A 14,303-nucleotide genomic window follows, 5' to 3' on the forward strand; every position below is an offset into this window, starting at 1 on the left:
GTTGCTAGGAATCCCAGATGTGCTCAATAATGTTCATGTGTGGGGAGTTTCGTGGTCAGCGGAAGTGTTTAAACTCAGAAGAGTGTTCCTGGAGCCACTCTGTAGCAATTCTGGAAGTGTGGGGCGTCCTGCTGGAATTACCCAAGTCCGTCGGAATGCACAACGGACATGAATGGATGCAGGTGATCGCCATGTCCATACACTTCCATCCTCTCGTTACAATTTTAAACCAGACTCGTTCGACCAGGCAACATGTTTCCAGTCTTCAACAGTCCAATGTCGGTGTTGACGGGCCCTTCCGAGGCGTAAAGCTTTGTGTCGTGCAGTCATCAAGGGTACATGAGTGATAGTACTTTCAACATTGCAGCCTAGTCAGCAATCGTGATAGTCTGTTATAAAAGAAATTATCAGTCTCGATTGCGGTAATGAAACCATTCTTTACCTAGGTTGCAGCCCAAGTAATTGAGCCTTCTTCGGAAGATATACCTTATTCTGTAATATGTCTACGAGGGCATGGTCTAGAAATAAAACTAAAACAGCCTGAATAGGCGTAGTCACATTTTAAAAATGCGGTACATAAGTACCAAGTCACCACCAAGACTTAAGCTCCATGGACGCCGTGCTGTGGGCCTCTGGAGCTCACGTGAAGCTAGTAGACCTAGGTGACGCGCCTATTCAGGCTGTTTTAGTTTTATTTCTAGACCATGCCATCGTAGACATATTATAGAATCAGGTATATCTTCTGAAGAAGGCTCAATTACTTTGGCTGAAACCTAGGTAAAGGTTGGTTTCATTACCGCAATCGAGGCTGCTAGTTTCTTATATGGTACATGAGTGAGCCTTCGGCCCCAAAATCCCACATCGATGATGTTTCGTTGAATGGTTCACACAGAGACACTGGTTGATGGCCCACGACTGAAATGTGCAGCAACTTTCAGAAAGGTTGCACTTCTGTCACGTTGAACGAATCTCTTCAGTCGTCGTTGATCCCGTTATTGCAGGATTTTATTCCGGCCACAGTGATGTAAGAGATTTGATGTTTTACAGGATTCCTGATATTCACAGTGCAATCATGAAATGGTCGTACGGGGAAATCCGCACTTCATCGCTACCACGGAGATGTTATATCCCATGGCTCGTGCGCCGATGTAAAACCACTTAAAAACTCACTTAAATCTTGATAACCTGCCATTGTAGTAGCAGTAACCGATCTAACAACTGCGCCAGACACTTGCTGTCTTACATAAACGTTGCCGACTGCAGAGCCGTATTCCGCCTGTTTACATATATCTGGTTCAAATGGTTCAGATTACATGTATCTAGTTCAAATGGTTCTGATGGCTCTAAGCATTATGGGACTTAACATCTGAGGTCATCAGTCCCCTAGACTTAGAAGTACATAAACCTGACTAACCTAAGGGCATCACACACATCCATGCCCGAGGCGGGATTCGAACCTGCGACCGTAGCAGCAGCGCGGTTCCGGAGTGAAGCTCTTAGAACACGGTCGGCCACAGCGGCCGGGTTACATATATGTGTATTTGAATATGCATGCCTGTACCAGTTTCTTCGGCGCTTCATAGTCTATTTCACATGTGCATTTGCCATCATGGTACTTCCTAGGATGTAACTAGCAACTATATCTTTCATTCCTGTTGCCCGTTATAAAGGTGTCATACCAGCAGTTATTTATAACAACGAAGGTACTACTGACTGACATTCAGCCACTCTCTCTTTATACGTAACACAGTGTCTAGCAGCTAGCCGATAAATGAGACATTCTACGTACATACTGTAAAAACTTGTAATTAGGAGAAGGTGAGATGACGGCCATCCACCGTTGAGAATCTCCGAGGTTTCATTATCATAAGCGTGTCCACGACGTTTTGCTCGTCAGCGAGAGAAACGAGCAGACGCAGCCAGGTGAACAATACTGGTCCTCTGGCGCCTGGAGGCAGGCGGCGGCATGTAACAACAGGTGCCGGGAGAAAGCGCGCGGAGGGACCGACCGCTCTCCGCCGCAGCTCCTATAAAAGGGGCGCCGTCGTCGGAAGAGGCATCAGTCATTCGTTGCATCCGGCACACACACGAGCAGCGATGAGGATCGTGGTAAGTCACCGGCAAGTCAGAGTCTAAGAACTGGCAATCGACATGGTGCATGTCGTGGAGTAGCCGCTATTCATAGGAATTATCACTCTGGACATCTATCAAAAGTGTAGCAGAACTTAAAATACTAGAGTTAAAACCCACACGAATCATGAGATCGTAGTTTCTCCATATGGGTGCAACGTCCAGCTGGAGTGACTAGAGCTCGATAGAAATGCTAAAAAAAATGTAATTAGTCTTTAAGCGAAAATCCAAAATTCATATAAATCCGTGATAATAGGGATCGCTCATGTAAAAAGGTCGCACTTTTTTACGTTTTTGTTCCCAACAGAGAAAGAAAGAATCGTTTGGCAATTTTGATTGGGGACCACGGGTGGTTGGTTGTGTCTCGTATAGAATGGGGTTTTCTTCGTCCGCGCACAACTTCCACTTTGCTCGAGGTGTGTGAGAGTTGTATCTTAAATGTATTTGTTGAGCGTAATTGATTGTGATAGATTTTAGTATAGTGTGTTTTAATGTTTGTGGTTTATCACGATGACAATAGAAAGTATGTGAACACTGTGCTGCCACGTAGCCTATTCCTCTCGAATGCCGCGAAGGAGACCGCCAGGCTTCGCCATTAACAGAGTCACATGTGCACACGAGACGTCGGGCTTGTTTCGGATTCAGTCCCGGGCGATGGCGTAAAGACTAGTGACGAAGAATTTTACGCCGCTGTCTCCCTTCCGCTTGCCCGCAGCTCGTGGTCTAGTGGCTAGCGTTGCTGTCTCTGCATGACAGGGTCCCGGGTTCGGTTCCCGGCCGGGATGGGAATTTTCTCTGCCAGGGGACTGGGTGTTTGTGTTGTCCTCATCATATCATCATCATTCGTGACAGTGGCTAGACTCGACGGTGTCAAAATTTGCGCTGATGACCGCACAGCTGAGCGCACCATAAACATCATCATTCCTTCCGCTTACTGGCTGAAGAACACCGGTGGTAAAAATTTCTTCCAGCACAAGGAGTTATAAAATGTCAAATCAAAAACACTTTCAGCCTTCTACATCACCAGTTTTATATCATTTTTGCGACCGGTTTCGGCGTTTCCATACGCCATCTTCAGGCCTCCTGACCGATGTGCAGGAAGGATCCCGACTCATGAATAATCGAAATAGGGACCACAGTAGAGACACTGGTGACCGTAGACTTCGTTTTTAACAACGCGGTTCCTTCTTGCATCAAACGCAATTTCAATTTCCCTAATGTTTTGCTATACTTGTGCCAAGAATGACTTAACAAAGCAGTATGTTGTGTTTGCCGATACTGGAGGTTTCCAGATGAAGTAGATATTTTTTGTAGCACATGTGAATTCATTTTCTTCAGCGGATAACAGTAAATAAGGAAGCGACCTTGTTACTTGTTCCAAATGTAAAGGACGCTGAGATATTTGCGATGAAACGCTTGCAGAATTATTCAAATACAGGGCAAGGAATAGGCCGAAGGAAATGATCCGGAATTTGTCTGAGGTGATGTGGGATATCCCAAAATATGCAAACTAGACTAACCGGATATAAATATGAATCTTTTTTCCTCCCCAACACATTTTAAGTATCTTAATCACAACGCCGACTCGCTTAGTACACATTTCGAGATGTTTTCCGCCAAGTCGCTTCGAACATCTACATCTACACTGCTTAACGTGTTGCAGAGGGCACTTTGTGTACGTCTCTTAACTTCCACCCATTTCAATTCCACTCGCGAACGGCATAAAGAAAGAAGGTTATTACTAAGACGTGTATGAGCTCGAATCTCACTAACTTTATTTTAATGGTCTTTTCGCGAGATATACCTGAGAAATAGCAATATATTGTTTATTTCTTCTTGGAACGTACGCAGACGGCACTTTAACTGTAAGCCACTCGGCGGTGCGGATCGTTACTCTTGAAGCGGCTGACAATGGAAATGGCTGAGCATCTCCGTTACGCTCGCTGCCCTTATTTCTATTTGCTCTATAAACCCTATATTGTGCGGATCCTAACCTAACGAGCAATATTCAAGTATTCATTAAACTAGGGTTTCGTAAGCTGCGTCCTTGTGGGTACCCTACACTTCCCGAGGATTGTTCTAACGTATCTTAGTCTGCTATCTGGCCGATCTATGATCGTATTTAGGTGGTCGTTCCACTTTAAATCTCTCTGTACGTACAATATGCACATTTTGTTGACGTAACTGCTTACAGATACTGTTCTACAATCGTGCAGTCATACAATAAACGGGTTCCCGGGTTCGATTCCCGGCGGGGTCAGGGATTTTCTCTGCCTCGTGATGGCTGGGTGTTGTGTGATGTCCTTAGGTTAGTTAGGTTTAAGTAGTTCTAAGTTCTAGGGGACTGATGACCATAGATGTTAAGTCTCATAGTGCTCAGAGCCATTTGAACCATACAATAAAGGGTTTTCCTGTTATTTTTTCCCGAAGACGTTGCATTTACGTTGATGATCAAATCCAATTAAACAACGTAAGGAAAGTTCAAAAGAATTTTTATTAGTTTCTGAGAGAAAACATTAGTCAATAACAAGGAATTTTGGTTTTGGAAATAGAAAGGACAGTTAGCCAAATTAGTTGGGCTATTTTTTATTGACCGAACCACTTACGGAAATGAACCGGAAGCCTTAGTGTGACTCGCCATAACGTATTTACGGTACACACCGCTAATTTTTTTCAGCCAATGAAATAGTAATTTTATAGATGATGCCGACACGATCAGGAATGAATCATCTTTAAAGGAATCATGTGTCGTAAGGAATTACAGGTACACGTAACAAAATAACCAAAAATGACAATAGCTTCGGCGAGGAAGGTTCCCCCCCCCCCCCCCCCCCCCCTCTTCCCACAAAAATATGAAAACGTGATACGTCGCATTACATTTTGGCACCATTCATAAATGAAACCCTTTTTAGTTTTATTTTACGGGATTACAGAGCATCAGCAGCCTCTACGTTGTCTGCCATGAGTGACAATATTCCATATATTCATCTATGCGTTCAGTATAATAAATTATCAAGTAGCGAAGTAGCGCCTTTTAGAAAGATAAATTTTCTTTACTTTATTAACTAAATAAGTTATGGTACTGTTGTCGTAACTGAACATATGCCAGCATGACTGCTGAATGCGTTAAAATCAACCTAAGTCTTTCAAGGATGATTTCATTTTATCCGTTACAAAATGGTTGCCGGAAGCCTTCATTGTAAAAAAAAGAAAAAAAATCATTCACCTAATTTGTAATAGCTGCGACTCTTTATTGCAAAGACTTCCGCTCTAAAGCTCCTTTTATTGAAGTATGACTCATATATGTAGTACCAATTGATAATTTAGCCCAGAACTGGTTTGTAGCCCATTTTTCACTCTTACTGCGAGCTGTTGTCACAATCGTTAGGGTACCTAAACACACTTCCAGAGCCTGTCTCAGATTTGTACTGCCACTGAATTTTCCCCATACGATTTACACTGTTAGTTCCATGCGGTATTTTCTATTGTCGTACACATATTCGTTACTTTCGAGGTTCTGTAATCTTAGCGGTCAGCACTGCCATCATTTCATAATGTTATTTCATTCATTTCATACCCACCGACTTATTAATTTCAGTGTATTTAATTCATTTCACTTCATAGCGCCTTAAAGACGCCGCTCGTAATGGAATTAATTTCTAATCACATTAAAAAATGTTTTGACGGTGAAAACGAATCAATACGAAGGAATATTATTTCTTCCAAATCTTAATCTACGAGTATTTCTACATCAATTACATCTTTTCTTCTTTTGTTGCAGTCGACTTTAGTTTTTCTGGCGGTGTGTACCGTGTCCCTTGCAAAGGAAGATGGCACTAAGAAAGAAGGAGGCAAGGCGGCGAAGAACGAAAAGCGAGGGCTGTTCGGCCTGGGAGACGGCGGCTTCGGCGGCGGATACGGCGGCGGCTTCGGAGGCGGCCACGACTTTGGAGGCGGCTTCGGCGGCGGCGGCTTCGGAGGCGGACACGGAGGAGACCTGGGTGGAGGCTTCGGAGGCGGCTACGGGGGAGGACTCGGCGGAGGCTTCGGAGGCGGAGTTGGCGTCAGCGAAGGCAAGATCAAGGCCATCACCATCACCAAGGAAGTGCCCGTGCCTGTTCCACAGCCGTACCCCGTCACAGTGGAGAAGAAGGTCCCCTACCCTGTGAAGGTCCCCGTGAAGGTCCCCGTGGACAGGCCGTACCCCGTCCCTGTGCCGAAGCCGTACCCTGTCCCTGTTGAGAAGCCGGTGCCCTACCCGGTGAGTGTACCCAAGCCTGTCCCTGTGCCCGTGCCCCACCCTGTGGTGGTGAAGCAGCCTGTGCCAGTCGTCGTTAAGGACAGTGGGTACGGAGGCGGCTTCGGCGGAGGTTTCGGCGGAGGTCTTGGCGGAGGCCACGGCAGCTTCGGCGGAGGATTCGGAGGATCGTCTTTCGGTGGTCACGGAGGATACGGAGGTGGCGGCTTCGGTGGACACGGAGGGTTTGGCGGTGGCAGCTTCGGCGGTCACCACTAGTACAATGTCAGCAGATCACCCTATCTGCTGGTAGCGACTCATCATCTAGTCTTCTTACACTGACCAGAAAGGCTTGTAAATTTTAATATTTTTCTATGAAATAAATGATATTTACAAATGATTTGGTGTTGTAATGCATTCCACATCTTACAGAGCCACGGTCCACATTATGTAATTCATTATGAATACCTCTTCTTGCCTGTTCAGATGAATTATTATATAACTTGTGCACATCATCTGATGATGACTGGCGTATAGGACGAAACCTGTGTGGCTACTGTGACCCTGGCTTGAAAAATATAAGAAAAAAATTTTCATTCCATATCTTTCTGTTAAGATACGAATTACTTTTAATATTACTTCTTTTACGTTTACCATTAGCTGGCAAACGTCTTTCGGTTGACGTATGGGAACATTATCTCAAAAGCAGCAACCAACCAATAGTTTTCGTTACTCTTTGTTCATCAACGGTGCGGAGACAGTCATCGGTTTCAGATTTGAACACAAGAATAAGATTTTCAGATTTATTGGAAGCTCATCTGAGCAAGGCTCATGCTTTGTTCTTTTAATTATACAAGGCGTTTAAAAGAGATGTTATATATGTAAAACAATAAATGGTAGCCAAGATCGCAGGAATTCTTGCGACCTTGGCTACCAGTCTATTATTTTACAACCATCTAGATCGCTCCCACATGAGCACAATGTGCTCCCTACAAAAATTGTGTTATATATACCTACAAGAGGCAGCATTGGTCTGAAGTATAAGCAAAGTATTGTATTGGTATGTCCGGAAACAAACGCCTGTTGACGTATGCACCAATCTGACCTCTCATTCCCGTGTGTGTGTTGCGCAGAAGTACTGTAGGCAATGCTGCGTGGGGTAGGACGTATCCTCAAAGATCCTTCATACCTTCTTCGCAATGAATCAGGCACTCATTCAGATATACTTCGCTCATTTCGGACTGCGTCACAGCCATTGGTCATACGCTACTGTAACGTCCGCGCATTGTCTATGGGTTGAGCATTCACCAATGCCTTTAAATTTCTCAGTGACCAGAAATCCAACAGATTCGTTGTTCCTGACCTACGTATGAAATCCATCTCCCCTGAAAAGTTGCGCTGAGTTAATGTCGCACGATACCTAAAGATAGAGTTGTTTCCCGCCGTTACAAAGCACAGGGTAACGTTCTCCAATAGCGCTAGTAATTCATCGCACACAAATCGGCGACACGCAGCACCTATTAATATGTTTGGTAATGCGTATGGTTCTATGTTACCGACAATTCCTTTCATACACTGATACGAAGGCGATCCTGATGCTTTACCACCACGTCTGCTTGAGGATTTGCGCATGTCCACGCGTGCGACTGTGATAATTTTCTGTGCAACCTCTTTTGAATCCTGTCACTTTTGTAAGCAAAATACACGATCTTCACCCCGTATCTCAAATGGAACTGGTCTTCGGACAATTATAGGTACTTTTCTTCTAGCGTCGACCAATATTACGTCCTGTAGCAATATGCGTCAGTTTTTTTAAACGCCTGGTACTGTACCCTGAGATGAAAAGTCTGAGTGAAATGACCGGCAGTCGAAGTGTTATGCGCAACACTCACGATTGTTAATTGAGTGGCGTCACGTACGTAAATAAATAGTGGGATATCAGGATTGGCTCATCATAAATGTTGTGCAAAGTGCATAATTTATTAAACATTATGGTTCTATTAGTACAACAAATTATAACATACGAATTATTCCATGATGCCAATGATAAATTACTAAAGCTGCAGAATTTGTGATGAAGCAAATCACTTTAGAGCGTCAGTTTATCGTTACATGTTGGACTAGGGTATCTGCGTGCAGCTCCGTTGCTGTATTGCAGCTTTCTCTACATGCAATGGATATAGCGAAGTAGTTGCTTGGTTATATATATCATATATTCAGTGTACTGTAGTAGAAAAGATTATGGCATTAAAGAAACACTCACCTGTAGAACTCGTCTTTCGTCTGCGTAATAATCAAAAACTGCACTGGTTAACACACGTACAGATGATTAAAAAATGACTCTGAGCACTATGTGACTTAACTGAGGTTATCAGTCGCCTAGAACGTGGCGCTAATTAAACCTAACTAACCTAAGGACATCACACACATCCATGCCCGAGGCAGGATTCGAACCTGCGACCGTAGTGGTCGCTCGGCTCCAGACTGTAGCGCCTAGAGCCGCACGGCCACTCCGGCCGGCTACAGATGATTCAAATTCGAAACTAGTTTATATGTTGTATTTTATCTGATACTTGACGTAGTTCCAGAAGAATGTACTCAGGTCACCGAACGGGATGATTTGGATACAAAGGAAGCACAATACACGAAGAAAAATTCAATCTTGTTTTAGTACAAGATTACGTCTTTCCGTACCCGAATAATGTATTTAGTGTTTTCTACAACGATTTAGCATTGCTGAATGCAACTACTTTTCTTGACAATGTCTATTATGAAGTGTTTCACTGTTCTACCTCTTCCGATGACGCTCATAAATTACTGAAAGGTCGTCGAAACACTTTACAGAACTACCGAATATATAATACGTTAAGAAGACGATTTATTACGAAGCCGTTCCGATATGTGGTAAGTCTTCTATTCAAGATTTTCCAGAGTAACCACTATCATACTTTTACCATACATGTAGCCGCCACTGGCTATTGATGAGTAAGTGTTCTACCTCGTTCGTAATTGCATGTACTGCTTTCTCTTAAGGAATACTTGTCATATGTCATTCATTAGGTGCATGAGACCTACAACGCTAGAAAGGTTAATCGCAAACTCTATTATTCTTGCTCTGTGCTTGTTTGTGATATAAGGAACAGTCTGTTAATCTATCCTCAGTGTGACAGAGGTGGTATACTACACATTGAAGAGTTACTGAACTCGTCTTTCATTTGAATAATAATCGAAAGCTATATTGGCTAACACACAAATCGATGATTCAAATTTTAAATTCATTAATAGATTATATCTGATCTGATGCTTCAAGAAATAACACCAGTTTTCTTCTATCACGTCTAATTTTTAGTAGTAGAACGTACGTCGCGTAAAACTCTTCACTGTGAAAATGTGTAACAGTTTGGTAATTCCAACATGGTGCCTAAATAAATAATTTTTTCTTGTTATAGGAATCATTTTGAAAATCAAACAATGGTGCAAACATTTATTTCATACAAAAAGCAAGATGTGTCCGATCAATGAATGCGTCGATAGCTCCACACAACGCCTCTGTTATTTGAATCCTCTTCTGCAGTATTTCCACGTCATGTGAAAGGTTCATCTTGCTCACCAGGGTTCCCTGGAAAGCGATTTAAATGACTATGCAGCCGCTCTGCATCTGTGTTGATACTAGGGCTACATCATTTAAAATGAAAGAGCATGTATTCAGCCTTGTGAACATACGTGGCTGCCTTATCATTCGGAAGCAAATTTTTCAAGACAAGAGCGTCTCAAATATGTAATATATGACTAAAAAATTAATAAATTACTTAATGAGTAGCTTCATCAGAACTCCTTGCAAAATTCTAGCTTTCTTCTTTTTTTGACATATATTCAGGTTGTACTGACCAGTTTAATCCAAACCTTTCCACAAACAGCTGAAACTTTCATGTAATGGCAACACGTGAACTTGAATTTACTATCCTCTTTGTGAAAGAGGTGGTATATTGTATAGCAAAGAGTGCCTGTGCGACGATAGACAAAGACTATTACACGACTGAATATTGTTTGGTGCCTTTCAGTTGCTGTATTTTAATATCTTCACTGAAAATTAACCGTTATCACTACCATCTCGGAAGGAAGTCGCTAACTGAAACAGTTTTGTTAACTTGTTACTGTATCTTTGTTTTTCCTTTCCTAACTCACGTTAGCTTCTTTTCCTGTTAATTTCTGACGTCATTAATACTGAAAGAACTTACTATACAGCCTCTCCTACGCTCTTTCATTAAACAAGTGGTACTGTGGGAAAAGTCTCTACTATGCTCGGGATCTTTTTTGCACAGATGGTGGTAGGCTTTTGTAATTATCAATGGAAATTTTCTGTTTCCTAAAGTTAAGTCAAATAGTTCAACATGCATTTACAGGTGCTGTCAGAACATTTACAACAACGAGTGGTTCCCAAAACTAAATAGTTTAGGATTTAGTTCAAATGTCAAAAACACACTCACTGTAGAGGAACTGAAGCAATAGTTTGCGGTAAAGGAAAATTATTACTCTCCCGCTTTCATCGCAGGTATACATGGAAAACGAGCCTTTCTATTAATTATTTTTACTACTGTGAAACAATGGCGACCGAATGGGAAACTAACACTGACCAATGTAAACCTTACCCAGTTCAACCACAAAAGTTTCGAAACACCCGCATTACCGAAGCGATTCTCTTCTGCTCTTAAGAGCAGGGAGGGGTGGAGGAGATGCGTCGAGTTTGAAGTGACCAACCAAAATCCCTCACTCCGTCCTATCAGTTACATCCGCGTCCGAGCAGTATCTTCTGTTGTGTCTTCCACCACACTGCCAGAGAACGGTTCCTGCGTTTAAAAGGCAGAAATGTCCAACCACTGTGTCGCTCCAGGTTTCGCCTTTGCATGTTTCTCATGGCCTGTTCGCTTCTCTGTATCAAACGAAGTTAAATAGAGAACGATTCCTCTGTTTAGGGAAGTACGGAGCAGGGGCAGGGGCAGGGGGCGGGGGTAGTGAAATTCAATGAATCTCAAACTGCCGTTGAATCCGAAACTGCCAACCAACTCTCTCGTCCCGTTCTTGTTCTGGCCCATTCCCTGCTCTGTCTCCATGCTACGATAATTTTCAAACACCCACATATTAATCGACAATCACTCATCGAGAAAAGACCAAAGAAAATTCAAATAGCGTCCATAAGAATAAATGAAATGAGATCCTTAACTGGTTCCATCTTTCACACAGCTTTCAGTGTACGTGTGTGGTTCGAAAATCACCAGGATGGGTTTACCGAGCCGACGGTTGTGGCCGAGCGGTTCTAGGCGCTTCAGTGCGGAACCGCGCTGCTGCTGCGGTCGCAGGTTCGAATCCTGCCTCGGGCATGGATGTGTGATGTCCTTAGGTTAGTTAGGTTTGAGTAGTTCTAAGTCTAGGGGAGTGATGACCCCATAGTGCTTAGAGCCACGAGTTTACAGAACTTCTCTTGTCTCCAAACTCCATGGATTTAAGCCCAGTTGAGAATGTGCGGATCACCACGATCAGACTCTTCGCGCCGTAGATCCTCAACCGTCAAACTTAGCGCAAATGGCTACGTCACTGTTGTCGACATGGTTGCACGTCCCTGTCATTACCTTCCAGTACCTGATTAATTCTCTTGCACGTCCACGCCGGAAAATATGGTTATTTACAGTTTAGACAGGTTATCACATAAATTTGACAGGGTAGTGTATCTTTCATATTGGTTTATCTTTCAGTTTTGGTCATGTTCGAATCTCTCTTTCACTTTCGTCATTGTGTATTTGAAATACAGTCCAAATAACAGTGACGACAAACTGTGTCTTTACCTTACAACTCACTCTTTGTTTCTTGATTTTCAATTTTTTTATAACTCTCGCTATTTTTGAATACTACTGCACATATACGAATAGTTTTATCTGTATTCTTCATGAACATTATTGATCTTTCGCACAAGTATGTAGAGGACATTTCATACATCAGTAAATGCCCTCAACGTTTTGGTTTTGCTTCCAAATTTGCTTCGGGTAACCGACTGGCTAATGCAGATAATGTGACCGTGAAAGCGACAGTGCGACCGGAACGCAGCGCAGACATCCTGCTGCAGATTTACGCAGCGTGCCGCTGCCGCCAGGCGGGGAAAGCGCGACCGTTGGTTACGCGCTCTGGTGTGTACGCAAGTGGTACCAACCGACTGCACATCTAACACACCTGCTGCCTCTCAAAGATGTGTGTCAGCGAGCGGGCTGTCCACAGCGACACGAGTAGGGCCCACTTCACACTAGTCGGGCACGACACGGCCGTGGTATCGAGAGCCAATTGCTGGCTTTCACATCTAGATTTCCACACGGAACTTGCTTTGAATATGTTCGAGAGATAATCCTTCTCACAACTTCCGCCATCAACTATGGACGAATATCCTTTGTAGTCCGAATACATCGAATTTGATGGGTTCGCAGTTCGAATATGTTTACCATTAGTAGCTTGGGGCAGCGTGGAAAATTGAAGACAGCGTATCGGTCCATAATGAAGAGTCTGTTGATATTAATTGTGACACTGTCGCAGAAAGACATGTATCTTCATCGAAGGGAAGAGAACTTTCGTAAATGGCAGTCGGTTTTCATGCGACGAATCCACTGAAAGTAAAAGTTTAAAACTTGGACATTTTATGTATTTATCACTGTAGGCATAGTAACATCTTTAAATGAAATCCTGATTTTGTCGTCTACCATTGTTCATCTCGAACAAGGAAGCAATTCAACAGAATTTGGAAGCTTTTACAATAGTCCGTCGAAAGCAAAGTTTAATTTTACATTCATTTATTGTCTTATTCTAGTATCATATACGATATGTATATACTGCTTACTTATAAGACATGAACTGAATTAATTGTTTGCCTTTTATGTGTGGGCTGCTGCAGGAACATAGCAGATGACTTTCCAAAGCAAACGGTCGCAACTGAGGGAAAATTCGTATATATTGAAGCTTTCTGTACGTTGATGGTTAAAATAACACGACGGATTGATACTAGGCCTGCAATGATCGCTAGTAGGCCGTTTTCCTATCCTATAGTGTTTGACAGTAAGCTAAACTGTCACGAACTCCCTCGGATTACGATCGCGGCATTGATGCCATCAACAACTCGCATTTACTTCTGAAAGAAGACAGCTATCACTGTCACCACCACTCAGAAATCTATGTTTTCTTCTGCCTCTATTTCACTCGCAGCAATGCATTGTGTAAAACTTAGCAAAGGGTAAGTAAGCTACACTCCATCACACGTTTTCAATACCAGATTTGAAAAAAAAAATGTTCATATGTGTGTGAAAACTTATGGGACTTAGCTGCTTAGGTCATCAGTCCCTAAGCTTACAGACTACTTAACCTAAATTAGCCGGCCGATGTGGCCGAGCGGTTCTAGGCGCTTCAGTGTAGAACCGCGCGACTACTACGGTCGCAGGTTCGATTCCTGCCTCGGGCATGGATGTGTGTGATGTCGTTAGGTTAGTTAGGTTTAAGTAATTCTAAGTTCTAGGGGACTGATGATCTCAGATGTTTAAGTCCCATAGCGCTCAGAGCCATTTGAACCATTTTTGAACCTAAATTATCCTAAGGACAAACACACACACCCATACCCGAGAGATGACTCGAACATCCACCGGGACCAGCCGCCAGATTTGTACATGAAATGCAAATGCTTGAGAAATGTCATTATTTCACAGTGACTCTTACGAATTATGAAAACGTATATGGTTTATTATGAACCCAGGATTCCATACTACCGCACGTGAAAAAAATTTATTTCTCAACCGAATACATTCTTGAAAATCGGTGAGAAACATTACCTAACTAATAAACTCACGTGCCTTTTCTGTTTTGTCAAGGAAAATAATGAAAAAATAGGTTCATAAAACGATGTGGCCTA

General features: G+C 42.9%; 1 protein-coding gene across 1 annotated transcript in view; it reads left to right on the forward strand.

Annotated features, from left to right (window-relative positions):
* Positions 1 to 1,993: 1,993 nt before the first annotated feature.
* LOC126455816 (uncharacterized) overlaps positions 1,994 to 14,303 on the forward strand; it is a 38,080-nt gene continuing 25,770 nt past the window's right edge. Inside the window, exons 1-2 of the mRNA XM_050091577.1 lie at positions 1,994 to 2,109; positions 5,912 to 6,645. Coding sequence (XP_049947534.1) covers positions 2,098 to 2,109; positions 5,912 to 6,645 — 746 coding nt within the window. The 5' untranslated portion in view covers positions 1,994 to 2,097. The remainder of the gene's footprint in view (positions 2,110 to 5,911; positions 6,646 to 14,303) is intronic.

The sequence above is a fragment of the Schistocerca serialis genome, chromosome 2 (genome assembly GCF_023864345.2).
Source record: "Schistocerca serialis cubense isolate TAMUIC-IGC-003099 chromosome 2, iqSchSeri2.2, whole genome shotgun sequence".
In the NCBI taxonomy this organism is placed as follows: Eukaryota; Metazoa; Arthropoda; class Insecta; order Orthoptera; family Acrididae; genus Schistocerca; species Schistocerca serialis.